Source organism: Perca flavescens, chromosome 9, assembly GCF_004354835.1.
Source record: "Perca flavescens isolate YP-PL-M2 chromosome 9, PFLA_1.0, whole genome shotgun sequence".
Taxonomy (NCBI): Eukaryota; Metazoa; Chordata; class Actinopteri; order Perciformes; family Percidae; genus Perca; species Perca flavescens.
This window is the reverse complement of record NC_041339.1, coordinates 3,000,570-3,018,381: the sequence shown is the minus strand read 5'-3', so window position 1 is coordinate 3,018,381 and position 17,812 is coordinate 3,000,570. Positions and strand designations below refer to the sequence as shown.

General features: G+C 44.2%; 1 protein-coding gene across 5 annotated transcripts in view; it reads left to right on the top strand.

Moving 5' to 3' along the window:
* Nucleotides 1-17,812, top strand: part of lnx1 (ligand of numb-protein X 1) — a 62,273-nt gene that overhangs the window by 24,429 nt on the left and 20,032 nt on the right. For 2 of the 5 annotated variants that reach the window (XM_028588351.1, XM_028588350.1), the window contains exon 1: nucleotides 3,477-3,851. The exons of the other annotated variants lie outside the window; for them this stretch is intronic. In XM_028588351.1, the coding sequence (XP_028444152.1) occupies nucleotides 3,760-3,851 (92 nt within the window). In that variant the 5' untranslated portion in view covers nucleotides 3,477-3,759. Of the gene's footprint in view, nucleotides 1-3,476; nucleotides 3,852-17,812 lie in introns of those variants that run through there. 5 annotated transcript variants of the gene reach the window in all.

Below are 17,812 nucleotides of genomic sequence, written 5' to 3'. Positions count from 1 at the left end.
TGCTGCTATTCCCTAACCCTAACCCCTATATGGGCTGAAATATGTGCCACCAGAAACTGAATTTGAATCATTTATATTTGAATTTGAATTGCTACACTTGAATAATTGCATTGAAAAACTGAATTTGAATCTCATAATTTGAAATTGTATTGTTTAATTTGAATCATTGCATTGAAAAACTGAATCTGAATAGTTTAATTTGAAATTGAATTTATTCATTTGTAGCTGAAGTCCAATAACATTTGATCCTCAATGAAAATTCAACTCTGTATATATCTTCACATTCAGTTCTCACAATTCAGATTCAAATTACTGTGACAGACATCCGGGTAGTTGGAGGATGAAGGAAGAGCAATCAAGCGCAAATTCAGTTTTTTAATGCAATTATTCAAGTTAAGCAATTCAAATTCAAATATAAATGATTCAAATTCAGTTTCTGGTGGCACATATTTCAGCCCATACCCCTAACCCTAACACTAATGGAAAACAAAAATTGTCGGAGTGGTGGGACGTTTGAAAACAATGGAAGTGCCGACACTCCGACAATTTGGGGAGTGGGGGTATGTTGGAATGGATGGCGGAACCCGTTGCCTTGGGTGCGATAGAAGAACTGCTAAGCCTCAAAACTTTTCAGATTGTTCAGTGATTCACCGTCAGTAGCAACGGAAACAATAACAAAGCTAAATGGGCAGAACAATGCAACTTATCCCAACTTATTAACATTTTAGCTAATGTTAAGCTAATATATTAGTTTGCTCTGTAACCCAAGGCCACTTCTTCAGGTCATCCTCCCATTCCTCTGTTGTAGACGTGTTCCCACATCATTTATTTCCTCAAAAAGCTCTAAGAAAAGAGAAAAGATATTTGAGGCATTTGATCCCACGTAACTTCTAGGCAAGTCCCGCAGCTCGATTGGTTGGGGTTAGGCATTGACCTCAAGTGGTTAAGGTTAGGATAGCTGATTGGTCAGGGGATAGGACCTGAACAAATCGGGTTATGTTACCTTGCGTAAGCATGGACGCCTGGCCAATACTGGTGTGTGAATGCTATTGAAGTGCGGGTCTTGCCTAGAAGTGGCGTGGGTTCCATAATAACGCGTAGCATACAGCTAACTCTCGCACTCGCTTCAGTAAAAGGAATAAGCAGAAATTGTTCCCATAATTCATGCAAGATATCGTGGTGCTAGGATTACCATCTGCTCATTTCTAAAGCATCAATAGCTTCCTCTTCTTTATTCAATATAACATAAATGTACACACAGATAGGTCCCTTGGTATATACGTACTGTATAACACTGTCTTGCTAGGTTGTCTTGGTAAGGCATAATTCCATTACCGTATCTTTAAAAATACCCACTTTGAAATTACATAGGTATGGATGCTGTGAGTGGAAAATCAACAGTAATAATTGGGGGAGAGTATGTGTGTATGTGTATGTTATGATGGTGTTTTTGTGAGTGTGAGTCAATATGCGAGTGAATGAAACGACTCCTGTGGGGGCAGACTGGTTTCTGTTCACAAACTGCATCCTGTCACAATCCAATTACGTTTCCATTTCCTGTGTGCCCTGTGGTCTTGTTGCTGTGCGCACTGTTCAAATACCGCAGGATAACTTATGCTTCAGTATGCACGCATGCATTAACACACACACACACACACACACACACATTCAGCATGTAACTACACTACCTCCATCCATGAAATATTCATTCAGACAGGGTATTTACACCAGTTAAGTGTCTTTCTGGAGGGTTGCAGGCAGCGGAGCGCTATGAAAATCGAAAAACGGTGGGAAAAAAATGTAAGAAGAGAGAAAAAAGGAAAAGGGGGGAGGAAGGAAAAGAAAAAAATTAGAAACAGTACTATGATGCTAAAATGTGAGCTTTAAAAATAAAATTGACATGACTCGTTACTTACAATGAAATAGTTAAATAAATATCACTGGAAAGAGATTGAGGTTGAGATTTGACAGGATGAAATGAAAATAGATTAGCTGCTCACATTCAAAGTTGTTACAGCACCATTTCTCCCTCCTGCTTTGTGTTTACTACAGAAAAAGACAGAGAGAGATGGGAGTGACAACAGAGAAGAGATAAAAAAAACAGGAAGGGATGATAGAGGAAATAAATACGCACCTCAAACAGCTTTTTGTATTTCACACCTTCAAGTAAATGCCAATCACTGCCATCAACATGTATCAACACATACCTTTCCCCCAACACTTCCCAGCTGGAAGTGCTTCCCAAGATCCCTGCACAACCTATTGAATCAGGTAGTAATGATAGTCAGGGTTAACCTTTGTTATTGTGCATCGCCTATCCCAATTTATCTTTTCCCCTCTCTTTGTATATACCCTAAAATTGAATGATTGTATGACTGACTGCATTAATGAAATGTGCACTTGGACAGTGGTTCCCTCAAGATTTACTTTTTTTTTTTTTTGGCCCTGTCGTTCTCTTTTATTTCACTCAGAATAACAAGCCTCCATCACTGCAGAGAATATTGATTTGCCGGTGTGTTTTGGTCATGTTTTTTTCTTTTTTTCCACACATGGAAGGCAGATTCTTTTAAGCGATCGGACCAATCTGCTGCACAGGGAGCAGTCCATCGTTGGAGAGGAGGGGTGAGGGCTTGGAGGCAACATATTCTCCTCCCTCCTCTCTATCCTCCCCCTTCATGGACCAACATATGTGCAGGCAGGGGGAGGTGAATGCAGAGGTTGTACGTGTGTGTGTGTGTGTGTGTGTGTGTGTGTGTGTGTGTGTGTGTGTGTGTGTGTGTGTGTGTGTGTGTGTGTGTGTGTGTGTGTGTGTGTGTGTGTGTGTCTGTCTGTCTGTGTGTGTGTGTGTGTGTGTCTGTGTCTGTGTGTGTGTGTGTGTGTGTGTGTGTGTGTGTGTGTGTGTGTGTGTGTGTGTACGAGGTGTGAAGAGGGCATAGCCAATCAGAGCAGCACCCAGTACCTCTCTCCCCCTTCTGTCTTTGTTTGGTCTGCTCCATCTCCCCCCTCAGTGGTTTCTGCTGCAGTATAAGTCACAGCCTGCGCTGTTCTCTCTGACATACACGCCGCATGCACGCGCACACACCGATGGAGACAGACAAGCACACACACGCATACGAGCGCAAATCCTCTTACAACTCGCCAGTGCCCAGAGCAGATTAAAGGGCTGCATATCTCAAATTGTATTCCAAATGTGCCACCTTTGCATGGGTCTCCTTCCTCTTCTTCTTGCACTTTCTCCTCTTCCTCCTGAGCCACAACGGGACTTCTGCTCTGCGCCTGCCTCTGCTGCTTCTTCCTCCTCCTCCTCCTCCGTCTTCATCTTCAACCTCTGGCAAGTGGCCCGTTTGCCTCTGCAGCTGAGATGACCAGGCAGCCAGCCTGAGGCAGAAGAAGAAACTGCCAAGCTCACACAGACACAGAGGTAGAGAGAGAGAGAAAGAGAGAGAGAGAGAGAGAGAGAGAGAGAGAGAGAGAGAGAGAGAGAGAGAGAGAGAGAGAGAGAGGGGGGGGGACCAGAGGGAAAAAAAGAGGCTGAAAAGGTAGGAAGTGAAGGATTAATTCTGATCCGAGAGCCCCTCGGGAGAAGGAAGGCAGGCGAGGAAGTTGGGGAGAGGGAGCGAGGGTCAGCACGGCCAGTTTCGGAGAATTGGAGGTGGAGGAGGAGGACGGGGAGGAGGGGGGTGTAGAAGAGGAGAAAGCTACAGTGCAGAGAGGAGAGAAAGAGGGAGAAAAGAGAGGAAAAAGAGCCGAGCGCTGACCATGAAGGCTCTGTTGCTGCTGGTCCTGCCCTGGCTCAGCCCGGCCAACTACACAGACAATTTGGGCAACCTGCACATCCTCTATTCTGAGCTGTGAGTACAGTTAACACTCAGCCTCCTCGTGCATCTTTTCACCAACATCACCCCATCTCTCCCCCTCCATCAACAGCTCATGCAGCTGTTACTGTAATGTCATTGTTCATGTCTTTCCCTTTTATTAGCCGTTTGTTTGTGTGTTTTTGCAGTATGTCCATGCGTTTTTGTGTGTAACTTCCAATATCTACATTTTGATCATCACTTCATGAGTTACGGTGTGCCTCTGTGGTGTGAAAATGATCATAGAATTGCTTCCTAATGCCCTGGTCATCGGTCGTTGTGGCACTGGGGATGCAGTAGAGCCAGCAGGTAGGGCTTTGTGCTGTCCAGGACAGTTTGGATGCTACGGCACTGCAGCATGGCAACTCTCTCCATCTCTCTCTACCTCTCTTTAGTGACATGTGAGTGTGTCTGTGACAGCTGTATTGATTTGAGCAAAATGTCAGTACACGTTTAACTCACAGTTGTAGGCATTATACACTGTTTACATTGTGTGTGTTTGTGTTTATGTGTGTGTGCGTGTGTGTGTGTGCGTGTACGTGTGTGTGCGTGTGTGTGTCGTTCAGCATACGGACGGTTGTAACCACAGTGTGTTTGTTTGTGGAATAGGCTTTCACCTCAGCATTAAAAATTCATAGCTGGCTACTCTTACTACTTACTGCATCACATCTGTTCAAGCCTTTATATACTGTACACATCGTCTTTGTTGTATTTAAAATCCCCATCAGTGCGTAAAACAACACATAACGAACACACCTGTTGGCGCACATTTTCACAGCCTTTCCTTATAATTGATATTTTATCGGTTACATCACCATTGACACACAGATGCACGTCACATTGGGAATTGTTGTCGAATGTTGACGCCATGGAAACAAACCTCTCATGGGGTGCGTCAACATTAGGGCTGCAACTAAGGATTATTGTCAAGGTCCGTCGACTATTTTTGAAAAAATATATGAATCATTTAGTTAAAAAAGATGGTGAAAATTGTGAGAAATGACCATTGCAATTTCTCAGCGCTCAAGGGGGCATCTTTGCATTGCTTTTTGTGCCCAACCAACAGTCCGAAACCCAAATATATTCGGGTTACAGTTATAGAAAATGGAAACAGCAAATCCTCACATTTTAGAAGTGTATCAAAATTGTCAACTTATTGAATAATTTACTGATCATTTTAGCAGAAGCCAACAAAGCAGCAGACGAAACATCATCTTTTTACACCACACAATACATAACATCACACAGTCTGGCTCCTGTTCATCTGAGCTGTTTCCTTCTCTTTATTGTCCCTCAGACGCTCTTTGTGTGGGAGTTAATTTTGACTATATTCAGCAGCACCGTGTGAAGCCAGAGATCTCTGATCCCCAAGCTGGTCTACCGCTCCTCTCTCCAGTCTGACAGAAATGTCCCATTATACTGCATGAACACATGAAACAATGGAGCGCCTTGCAAATCCCAAATTAATTCATTTTGTATGCTCCCTCCACTGAGTGGGACTTTAGCTCCTGCATACAACCAAGAGCCCATACTGGACAGCAGTGGATGCCAAAAGGAGGTGAGGAGGGAGAGGGAAAGAAGGGGCTAAGTACTGTAGGCAAACGGACTGAATGGGTCGTAAGAAGAGATCTAGCAGAGATGAAATCCTTACACTGGATTATATACAGGGAAGAATGGGAGGGGGACGCAGTAAGAATGGAAATGAAGTGGATGAGCGGTTGGTTCAGGGACATACAGCAGAGAGGAGAAGGGAGATGAGAGGAGACAGGAGGTTATAAGGTCACTTCCTGTGCCTGCCTTCCATCTGGCCATACATACAGCTGCCATGGCGATGCACCAGCACGCCCAGTACAGTATGTGGGTCATATCGATGAGGGGTTGTGTGTAAATAAAATTATCAGATTTGCCCACCGAGTTAGGAATACTCAGTCAGTCAGACAGAGTGTGTGTGTGTGTGTGTGTGTGTGTGTGTGTCGGAGTGTGTTTCTGTGCTTGTGACAGTGAGGTGTTTTGCTGATTATGACAAGACAGGGAGAGAAACCGGGAGCAGACAAACGCGGACGTGGTGTTTTTCTGCCTGGCTAGAGAGCAGTGGCACACCATTTGTCTTATCCATATTGTTGACACGAGCAGCCTCCAGCCCCCAAACCCCCCCCCAGTGTAGTCACCACCGTCTGTGCCTGCCTCTATTTTCTATTTTTCCTGCCGCCTTTCTCCCTCCCCTCCTTTCTTTTCTGATTTCTTTCACTTTAATGTGATTACTACAGTGAGTTTATATTGTGTGGGAAAAAATGAGAGTGGCTGCAATCTGTCTTACTCACACATGAATGAGCGTAGGCTTGTATACAGACTATATTGGCTATGCGCGTGGTGTAGATGGTGCTAACAATGCAGGCGGAGAGTAAATGTTTCTCTGTGATGAAATGCTTAATATGGTTACTGCCGTTTTACTCTGTCAGCATGAGCCAATAAAAAAAGCAGCACTGGCACACACAGGAGAGCACCTAGATTGTTGTCCTTTTGTCTCACATATACTAGTCTCGCATTGCCAGACCTCATCTTCACAGTGTTGTGGAGTAAGGTCTTGCTACAACACACATACATTCTGGGATAGGAGGAAAAAAACACTCTGGGTTGTTTGCATTTCTTTAAACCAATCGCAGTTGTCTTGGGTGGGGCTAAGCTCCAGACGCAGCGATGGTGGCTCTGCAAAATGGTCTCAGGAAGGAACTTGTTTTAGTGGAACAGTTGCACCCGCAAGAGAAAACGGCACATAAAATAATAAATGAAGTTAACTGTTCACACAATACCGTAACGTGAGCATGGTTAAACGTAATTTGCTCTTACCAGTGTAACGCCTTGTGGAACGTTGCTTTGTCCATGGCAATCCCGCCACTCTGTCCCGAAACGTACCAGTTTGATAGTAAATGCTGTAAACATATTCTTAGTAAGTCTTTACAATCCTTTGCAGAAAGAACCCAGCAGGTCTGCCTCGTTGCACGATCCAAATTTTCTTTAAAACCTGCCATTTTAGCGTTTAGCTTGCTAGCTCGAAGGCTGTCTTTGTTCACCGTAGCAAAGAGACTTTTGAGAGCGGCAACACACAGAGAGGTAGATTTACTAACACTAGCGCAGTTTACGCTGCGTCTGTTTATGCAAGTTTGGTAACAGTGCACGCTGTGCTTCCTCATTTTGCGTAGTATTTATCAAACTGACACCCACCAGGCAATCGGCGCACACTCCGCCCTCTAGCGTAATTAGCGCACCTCTAAAAGAGCAAAGAATGGGCCTGCGTGTATTTATGTATGTACATTTAGTGATGATGAAATTGACCTATTAGTGCATGAAGTAACAAAAAACCTGAACATATTACAGGGCAGAACATCCACACCCTCGGAAAAAAATTCAATTCGGATTGCCATAACAAATAAAATCAACTCGTTGTCGTCTACACGGAGAGAAGTGGAGGAGGAAAAAAAAAACGGTAGCAAGACATAAAGCGCAGAACAAAAGAGAAGTTAGCGTACAACCGGGCGCAATTGAGGAGAACCGGTTCAGGTCCACCAGAAATAGACACGCTATCTCCTGTTGAACACTCGTTGCCGAACAGGTGGAAGGTGTGGACGGCATAGATATACAGCTGAGACCTTCATATCTCTGTAGAGAATGAAGGTATGTGTGGTCTGTTATGATACTGTTATGTTGGCTTTATGTATGTATACATGTATACATATGAGACGTTTTTTAAATTTAGTTTTTAGTATGCTGCCCATTGAATGAGGTACATTTTTACACACAGGAAAACGCGCTTCCTGGTTTAGACCTGCTTTTAAGAGGCGGAGAATTTCCCCCACAGAATAGAAGCGCGCTCTTATGCTGGCAGTCTTTCTAAATACCGTGGAATATATAATTAGGCACACTTTACATGTTTCGTCCCACCTTTTTGGGTGGAACTCCCACTTTCCCCATGACCCTCCTACGAACACATATTGAAAGCGCAACTTGTCTCTTCTCGCTCATGTGGCAGGCAATCTGCCATTTTACCCAAGTGCACCCTGTTTGTAAATAGCCCGCATCGGTTAAGTCAGTCTTTGCGAAGAATTAACGCCTGGAAAAAGGCGCAAGCGGCTTGATAAATCTAGCCCAGAGAGCGAGGATGTCAGGCTTCATCCTGGAACTTTACTTCCGTTAATTCAGACTACTCCTACTGTAACACACATACACGCACTCTTAAACTTTGCGTTCCCTCCCCCAGTCCACATGGCCTCCCTTGATGATCACAGTGCAGCCCTGTAGAGCATTAATGATTAATCTGTGTTCATTTCTGGGCCTGTGCTGGGATGTCTTAAACACTATGATTAGCTTAGCTTCCGTCCTTTCAGCCCTCATCGAGGAGGTGTTTGATCACCAAGAGCTCCGCGCACTTTTAGTGCTCCAGACTTCAGCATGGATGCATTCTAATAAGATTAGCCGCCCGGCCGCCACACGCTCGCTGGATCTGAACAATAGGAGTCATTTGTATACGCCAGGTCCATCTCGAGTCAAAAGGCAGTGCACCACGCCATGCCCTCTTTGGCCTGGTGGCAGTTTTAAGCACTAATTATTATTATTAGTCTTCGCTCTTAAGACTTTTGTTTGGATTAAATATTAATCGCTGTTCTGTGGTGAGGCAGCTCTCACTGTCTCATTGTATCAAGCTGGCCAGAAATACAGAGAGGGCCGGGGGGAGAGTTGCTGAGAGATAAAAATCAGGCTAACAGCCTACTTCCGACCCTCCTGAACAACTTGCACATCTCTCTAAAAAAGGAGATAACATTAAATCTGCTTAATTATTTCTTTTCGCAGGATTTACAATATCAAGCACATTCAGTGAATCCGTCATGGGAGCATTTGTATGCATGGGTAGGCAAAGTCTACAAACTACACAATCGAGCATGAAAGGAAACAAGGACACATGTAGAGGACACACTGAAGTTGTTCACAAACAAACAGACGTGCGCATGAATCTCACATTACATGATATGCTTCACAGCAAACAAATATGCATTAAAATACACTCGCCAGAACACACCATTTGACTATGTATAATTGAAGAGCGCACATCGCATGTGTAAATACACAGTCAAAAAAGAACAGATGAATTATGGATGGATTCATTTATTCATGAACAGTAGTGAGTAGCAGGTCAAAGTGTTTACTTTAGCAGAGCCGCCCTCTCACATGTGTCTCTGCTCAAGCAGAAATACGGCACACCAGCAAGGCGGACAGGCATAAGTGTCAGCATGCAGATAGGGTTTGAAGGCAGGGTTGGTAACTATTTCCACATACACTTCTTTATATATTGTTTCGTGAGAAAACTTTTTTGCACACCTCTTTGGTCGGGCAGGTGCGTAGGATATGATCAAAAGTAACAGATCAAAAATTGTTAAGAGAAAATCCTGCACACTGACCATTACGCAAGCAATAATTTATTTAGAAAAATACAACATTTCGGTCCCAGACCTTCATCAGGTAAATTATTATTATTATTATTTATATATTGTTTGAAATGGTCCTTACACCCCAACAGCAATAAATAAGTTACAGGCTCTGAAAAAGGAGCGAAAAAGATCCGTCATCTGTAGCTGCTGTAATCTTGTAAAAATGCCCACCAATCACAGCCTCGCGGTCCGCTTGGAAAGAACCAATGAAATGCCTCCTTGCCCTGCTGCACGTACTCTACCTACCCCTCCCGTGTACGAGCCTGAGCTGAATGCACGTGGCCGCCAGTTGTCAGTTTGTTTTAAACATTCGGTATGATAATATTAGATGTTTGCTTACCTGTGAATGAGATTTAAGTAAAATTGCGGTCCTTTCTCCAATCTGCTCTGAAGCAGCTAAGCAGCGGTGCTCGTGCTCGTCTGTTAGTGGGCGGGAGCCCTGAGGGCAGGGGGAGGGGTTAACCAGAGCCCCCAAGGAGATGCTATGTAAAATCTTGCTAGCGTTTCAACATTACCAACCCTGCCTTTAAAGCTATCCTGCATAGTTTCTGTCGCCCCTATCCATCCATCCATCCATCTTCGTCCGCTTATCCGGTATCGGGGCGCGGGGGGAGCAGCTCCAGCAGGGGACCCCAAACTTCCCTTTCCCGAGCAACATTAACCAGCTCCGACTGGGGGATCCTGAGGCGTTCCCAGGCCAGGTTGGAGATATAATCCCTCCACCTAGTCCTGGCTCTTCCCCGAGGCCTCCTATGAGGAATGAAATAGTGTCCACTGTCAGCGTCATTTCTCCACTTCCCATTCAATGCTATGGGAGCAGACGTGCAATGCATTCTGGTTGTGTCGTGGAGACTTTGGAGAAGCGGGGTGTCAAGTTTCCCGCTCCTCATTTGGATAAAGTTGAATCCAGGCTACTTTATGCAAATGAGGAGCGGGCAGCTCAGCTCGCTAACCTGACTCCGCCAGATGGATTGCTTCGCATTTGCTCGGCATCTCCATCTGGGAACTTTCCATTGGAGAACTTTTGGGAAGGGGCGAAAATCCTGGTTAGCTGATTGGATGAACCATCTGTCTATCACCTATATTGGTGATAGACGGGCCAAATCAACCAATCAGATCCACGAAGCGTATGAAAATACAACCACAAGCCCCTGCTGCTGCAGGCAAAGCATAGCTCGTTAGCTCAGCAAGCTAGCAACATGTCGGTAAAGGATATTTGCCATTTGTGTAACGAGAATTTAGGAATAAAAGGCACCATTTCAGGTCCATATTCCAAAAGAAGGATCCAAGAGGAAAAAAGCATTAGCGAGCGGCTAACAGAATTAGGGCTACCGCTGTCTGAAAATACTGGTTAGCTGATTGGATAAACCATCCGTCTATCACCACCTAACCCACCTCAAAACAAACACTGATTGGCCCGGTCGTTTGGCTAACAGCTCCAAATTTTCTCTATCTCAAGATGCCAGACTGATCTGCGAGGGGAAAACTGGAGCTCGCGAGATCAGGACGGTCTCATGAGGCTATCAGCCCACCGCCACTTAAAAGTTTGTGAAGATCTTCTAAACTGACCGATCAGCAACTGCAATGGCCTATTTGGCGAATAAAATGTTTTAAGAAACACATTTCAGTGAAAATTTTTTGTAAAACAAGGGATTGTTTTTTAAATGAGTAATGACAACAACACTGTCGGCACATCTGGATGACACAAGCCTTCGGTGATCGCGCACTATAGCTTTAAAGACAAGATTGAGTTTAGTGTTTTTATCCCAAAAGCATTTTACTAAACTTAAATATAAGACATTTGTTTCCGCAATGCAGTGTACTCTCATATCTGTGCTGAATCATTCACATCAAGTGCCCTACTTCCTCAGCCATATCCCTGAAGATGTGTGTATTGTGAAAATACTTGTCTGTTAACCTTTGCCTCTGGTTGGCTCAAAGTCCCGGCTGGTGTTTGGGGTCTTTGAGGCATGGCATGTCGAACATGAATATTTTCTACAGTCTCCTGTCTGCAGCAGGCTTATCTGTATGAGGGGATGTATATGGGCGGCCTGCAGAGCAGGGAGCCGGCAGAGTGGAACTGACAGCAGAGAGGACAGCAGCGTAGAGTTAATCTCTCACGTGAACGGTGCCCTACTGGGTGCCAGGGCTTTGGGTTCAGCTGACCAGTGCTGGCTGTGTTCCAGGCAGTTGTACCATGGCACGTGGATGTAGGGAAACCAGGACACTGCCAAAGGCTAGTGCGTAGAGCAGTGGTTCCCAACCTTTTTGGTCAGCTGAACTCACATACCCCTTCATCGATTCCCAGTGTATGTTCCAAATGTGTAATTGTATACCATTCATTATATAAAAGTGGATATTGTTTCTCATACAATTAAACTACCGATATTAAGGTTGGTTGGGTCAGCAACCGTACTACTACTAGCCTAACAGGCTACTAATACTAAGAATGTAATGAGGAATATGTGACCAATCAGCAACTAACTCTACTTTTAGCTAACTATTTTGACCATTTGTCTAGTGCTTATAACCAGAACCAAGGAGAGAATCTGTAGAAGGAAAGACAAAAGCTGGGGGAATTTAGTGGACTGTTTTGCTGTTTGGGGTGGAGATGTGTTAACATTCTGAGTTTTTATTTTTATTTTATTTGTTTTAAATCTGCAGAAAATTGTGAGTCTGTAGATTTTGTGTGGCCCTACTTATAACTACAATTTACTTAATGTTAATATGCATACTCTTTTAATCAAATGATAATTTTAAAATGTTAAAATGACAGTAGTTGGCTACAATCTTTCCATTTACCCCATGGCAACTGCAGAAGTACCCCCTGTTTGGGAATCACTGCGTAGAGTGAGATATATAGACTAAAAGGTGCCAAGAGCAATGTGATAGAGCAGCCTAGTGGGGATTCTCTATAACTATATTCTGTACTGTAGTGTGGAGGGGATTACAGATAGAGCTGTCTCCACATAGTATTTAACTGCAGGGCTGTTAAGGTGAACATATGTAAGGTGTATTAGTAGGCAGAGGTCCATCTTAGCCAGAGAGTAGAGAATAAATCAGATGTGCTCTCCCTCTCTGTTGACAAAAAAAGTATCTGGTTGAAACCAGATACTGACACAATAAATGCTGCATAAATGTTCTTTCAGCCCCGATCATGAGGTCAGGGCTCGACTGATGATCGTACCTATGGATCGGCTGAAAAACCATGAGTCAGAGTTTGGACTGTAACTAACGGGCTGACCGGACTGACACAGCGTTTGACCGGGAGGCCTCGTAAAGTGCTCGTAAACACACAGATGTATTAAGCGTGCCAAACCTGCCGAGCCATTACTCGTTGCACAGGAGCGCACACAATGGCGAGTTCAAACACAAAGACAGGATTTATATGAGCCGTGTGGGCTGCTGTACACATTGGTTTCTGTATGCGTTATTCAAAGGCTGTAAAAAGTCACACCCGGCTAAACCTTGCCTCCTACTTTAATTTAGCAAATCTGGTTTAGAAACGAGCTTGGCCAAAAATGTCCTCCCACAGCTGAGACTGTCCCCTCTAGCTGCGGTCTCGGCCCCTCCTCGTTCAGCAGATGGGATTACCCCTCACAGCAGGCGGATCCAATCAACACACCAGCGCATCCTCTGATTAACACTCCTCTAGTTCATCATTAACTGGATTACTCTGTCTGTCTTGATGTCGCTCTCTCTCTCTCTCTCTCTCTCTCTCTCTCTCTCTCTCTCTCTCTCTCTCTCTCTCTCTCTCTCTCTCTATCTATCATCCTGTCTATTCCCTCCCAATCAAACTTTACTTTATGTGTTTGGCACGTGGCCCAAGTGTGATAAAGAAGTAACTGATATACTGATCTAATCAAGGAAAAAAAACATGTTTAATTCAAGCCTTTATTTCCATAAATTCAATTAATGAAAGCCACCCCCTCCCCATATCGCAACAGCGTTCTTGTTCGGCTACTTTGTGAACGTGTGTGTGTGTTTGTGTGTGTGCTTTATTTTTTTACCCTGCTCAGCCTGGTGGAAAGCATGCTTATCTTAGCCAAAAGCTGTTAAGGGCAGACTCTCAGGAGTTCCATCCCTGAATCAGCTGGATTAGACGTTGAGTAAAGCCAGGGTCCATAAAACATTCCAGGATTTTAACGACTCTTTTCTTAGCATTGTTTGTCTTAATTATGAGCTTGATGGGAAATTTGGTAGAGAAGGAAGGGGCCAGAGTGAGTTCCTGGCTTCTCTTATGATTTGTCGATTCTTTAGTTCTTTGTCCACAGGCATTCAGTTAAAGGAAATTAAAATGCTGTTCTTTTTTGTTGTTGTAAAAAACTCAACACACACATCGCATGCTGTAACCTTTAAGCTTCTATCATTGTCGCACAAGGAAGCCTCCTATATAACATACACACACACACACACACACACACACACACACACACACATTTGTTGGATTCCAACCTGCACGCTACCTCTGGGCTTAAAATGCAACCAGGGACTCTTTTCTCACGGTTTTTTACATGTCAGGTGTCGCTGGTATATTTTCAAAAGCATTAGAAAGTCGGTGTCAGTAACAACCAGAAATTTGGACTTGAGAGTTGTTGACTTGGACTTGAGTCGACTTGAGTCACTGTTTTGATGACTTGCGACTTGACTTGACAAAAACTTAAATTGACTGAGACTCGACTTGGACTTAAGACTTAAGTTAATAACGTTAGACTTGACTGGACTTTAGGCGTGATGACTCGGATGACTTACATGTATTCATTAGTTTGAATGTTAAATATAAAATACTATAATTTAATGATTCAGTGTTTAACTGTAAATCATGATTGGACGACTCAAAAAGCTCCCCAGTATGTGATTGGCTGTCAGTCAAACTCCTGGCAACACGTAACAGCAATCAGCAATTTGGGACTTGACTTGCCTTAACTAAGGACTCAAATTGACTTGGCTTGACATAACCTGTGACTTGAGACTTGCATGAGACTTGCAACTTGCAACACTGGTAACAACTGCCCGCTGCTGCTTTCAGATGTACTGTAGGAAGAAGAGGAAGAAGAGCTCATCAACTAAACAAAATGAGTCCAGCTGTTGGTCATACACAGGTCAGCCCGGCTGTATCCCCCCACAGACCCACCGTAGGGTGATTTTGGTGACTAAACAATGCTTTGAGATTCCAAAGCATTTCATCACACGCCCGCAGTGTGTGAACATAAGCCCAGAGACACAGCCTGGTTTCTGTATCTGACTGCCTGACCTGGAATTGTCACCTCAGCAGAGGTAATTCATGCTGTATGCGGAGTGTGGCCCAACACGATTGTCCGCGGCAGTCAGGGAGCGGGGAGAGTATTTGGGTTAGGAAGGATAATCCACTCACCCCTAAAGAGGATTGGAGAATCTCACAGGCTTTGATGAGTTGTGAGCTGGTGTTTATTTCACATCACAAGAAGAGGGCTGTTTGTGTCACAGCCAGGGAGCTCCGGCACGACCGCCACGTTGCCGAAAGCATCATGGGTAATTGTTAGTGCGCCGGAGAGAGCGGAGGATAAATGTGTAGGAGGTAGAAGAGGGTAAGGGAGGAGGCGAGAATGAGTGCTGCTGAGGAGGTTTTGGTGTCTTCGCTCCCTATCTCACCACAGATCCCGGGGTTTAGAGAGATGATGTGATAACTGAGGCTGTGCTGACTGAGGCACTGATACTGCAGTGTTAATGATCATCGGCTAAGCTCAGTGATCATCCCCTCAAAAAAATGATGCTGTATGAGAAAGGAACGGCTTTGCGCGAGCACTCAAAGTTTCACGATTATACACAAAAAGGATGTTTATTCCCGAGAGAAAAAATAAGGAGGGAGAGTGTATACATCTGGGTGTCTTTGCATGCGTTGCTCTCTCGACGCACTGCACGTCTCCGGTGTGCAGACCTAATTGGCCCGCTTACCTTGGCTCTAAAGCTCCAGGACCACCCTGGTGAGGGGACACAAGGGGTTTCTGTCATGCTTCCCTGCCTCTAACCTCAGACAGCACAGACTGTGGCCTAGACATTAAAAACTCGAAACAGCTGAGATATGGCGGGCCTCTTAGGCAACTTTTGTCCCCCGGAGGAAGGAGATTTTAATTAACGGGAGACCTTTGATAAACCAGTGGCACATGAAACAATGTCTGGGTGCTGCTGTCTCAGAGACTGTGTTGTAATAGCCTCTATGTTTCTGGGACTCCAAAAAGACTTCAACTTGCATTGTTGTTCCCCTGTGACAGCTCTAAATATATTTTTCTTTGGTTTTTATCCTTTGTGTCCGAGCTCTACAATCACAGTACGTGTTTTTAGAAATGAACACCTTAATAGCGTCCTTGCTCAAATTCAATGTGTGGTGTGCATTCATTACAGTAATACTTGGACAGACATTTAGCTAAGGTTTGGGTGGTCTGTAAGATTTATGTAACTGAATGTAACCTGTATTCAACGGTATTTGCCCATCTCCACTGACTGACTGTGGTTTTCCATTTTCCACTACCCATGCTCAAACAGGGGAATGCTGTCTAAGAGTCTTCAATTCCATACAGACAGCTTGGACCAGAAGTCCTATACAAGCCTATCAAAGGTGTGTGTGTGTGTGTGTGTGTGTGTGTGTGTGTGTGTGTGTGTGTGTGTGTGTGTGTGTTATATAAGAGGCTTCCTTGTGTGACAGTGAGAGAAGCTTAAAGGTTACAGCATGCAATGTGTTTGTTGAGTTTTGTGTGTGTGTTGTGCATGTGTCTGTGTGTGTCAAGAAAAAAAAGGAAGCAAATGTTCACAGCAAAGGGTTTACAGTCAATGCTGGAACATGCGACTTTGTGAGGGAGTGAAAGCTATTTATATAGATGAAGATATTAACACCAGCTGGGAGAAATTAGAGTGAAAACACATTGTGTCACCTTTAGCACGAGTAATAAACTCTTTTTGCATCCAAAGAGCTTTTTCTACTTCTTTTGTCAGTGTGCGTGCAGGCATTTTTTTCCTATGATAAAGCTAAAGTGGTAGACTGTTCTGGTTCATTTGGAAATGGCATTACCATCAAAAATCTCCACATCGGTAAATAATATTTTGTGTCCATGTTAGCTGGTTGATCTGATATATTTCCTCTGTTTAAGAAGGTGAAACAACTTTGCAAGTGCCCTGTCACCTCAAACGTGAGGAAAATTGCACATTGCACCAAGTGTATGTGAACCTGCACATGTACACATTTTGTTTAAACTTCTGCCCACAGGAACTCATTTGGGGGACTTGAACACAGTTATGTGAGCAGCAATAGTGTTTTCAAGCTGCACCCCAGCTTTAATTATTCTCCTTTGATATTGAGTGACACAAGGAAAAGCTTCTGCCCCGTCAAAGACTGCAGCGCTGCCATCTCCTCTGCTGTTGATTAAAAAATTGCTTTATTCAACCACTTCACTCAGTTAAGTGGTATGTTGCTGCACGGACGTGCTTGATAGCAATCAATTGAACTAAAGGAATAACTCACGATGGCACTGCCCACACACATGCAGTGCTACAGTATATGTCACAGAGCTTTGAGTGAGATCAATAGGTACCTCAGCTTTGTGTAATGCTGTATCTACCTGGGAGTCTGACCCGTGGCTACAAGTGAGATATAGAACCCACTTCAGGATGAAATGATTTTCGCTGTGAGATATGGTCAGAGTGCATGACCCACTTTGACAGCTCTGTTATTGAGACAAAACGCTGCTTCTGGTTGATGTGGTGCTCCAAGGGGGCCGATGGCCTTCCTCGACTGCAAATGGCTGACCAGGATGTAATCTTATAGAGCTTAACATTTTGGTTCGGGAAATAAAAATCCCCATTCATGTTCTTCATAAGAATTTGGATTATTAGCCATAATGTCTAAACCTTCTAGACTTACCACGTGTTATGAGATTGTGAAACGAAGGTTTATGCCCCTGTAGAAGCCACAAGTCTGTATGATATCAACTTACGTAAAACATGTTTTAGTCGCAATGTAATGGAGAAGTAGCCTAGAAATCTAGACGCACATTAGCGGCAGCAAATGTAATTTGCAGCCAGGGTCAGTCTAGTAACTCTCCATTGGCTTGGGAGCTGGAAAAAACAACTCTACATGTAGTCAGGCCAATCACATCGTGTATAGAGTCAATGGGCGGGCTTAACATAATGAGGGCAGAGTTGCGACGGTTCCGCGTGAATTCCCTTCTACTTGAAAACAAAGAAGATGGCTGCAGCTGGCGAACAGCGGTCTTTGGAATCGGCTTTGGCCGCGATTCTGGAAGACTTGAAGTTCAGCTTTTCTTTGAGAAAAGAACAAAGAACGGCACTGAAGTCATTCTTAAAAAAAGAAGATGAGGGACAGCCTCTAGCTCACCCAGTAAGAGCGTTCGCCCCATATTGGCAGAGTCCTGCAGCAGCGCAGGGTTCAAAACTGACCTGCTACCCTTTGCTGCGTGTCATCCCCCATCTCTCTCCCCCTTTCAC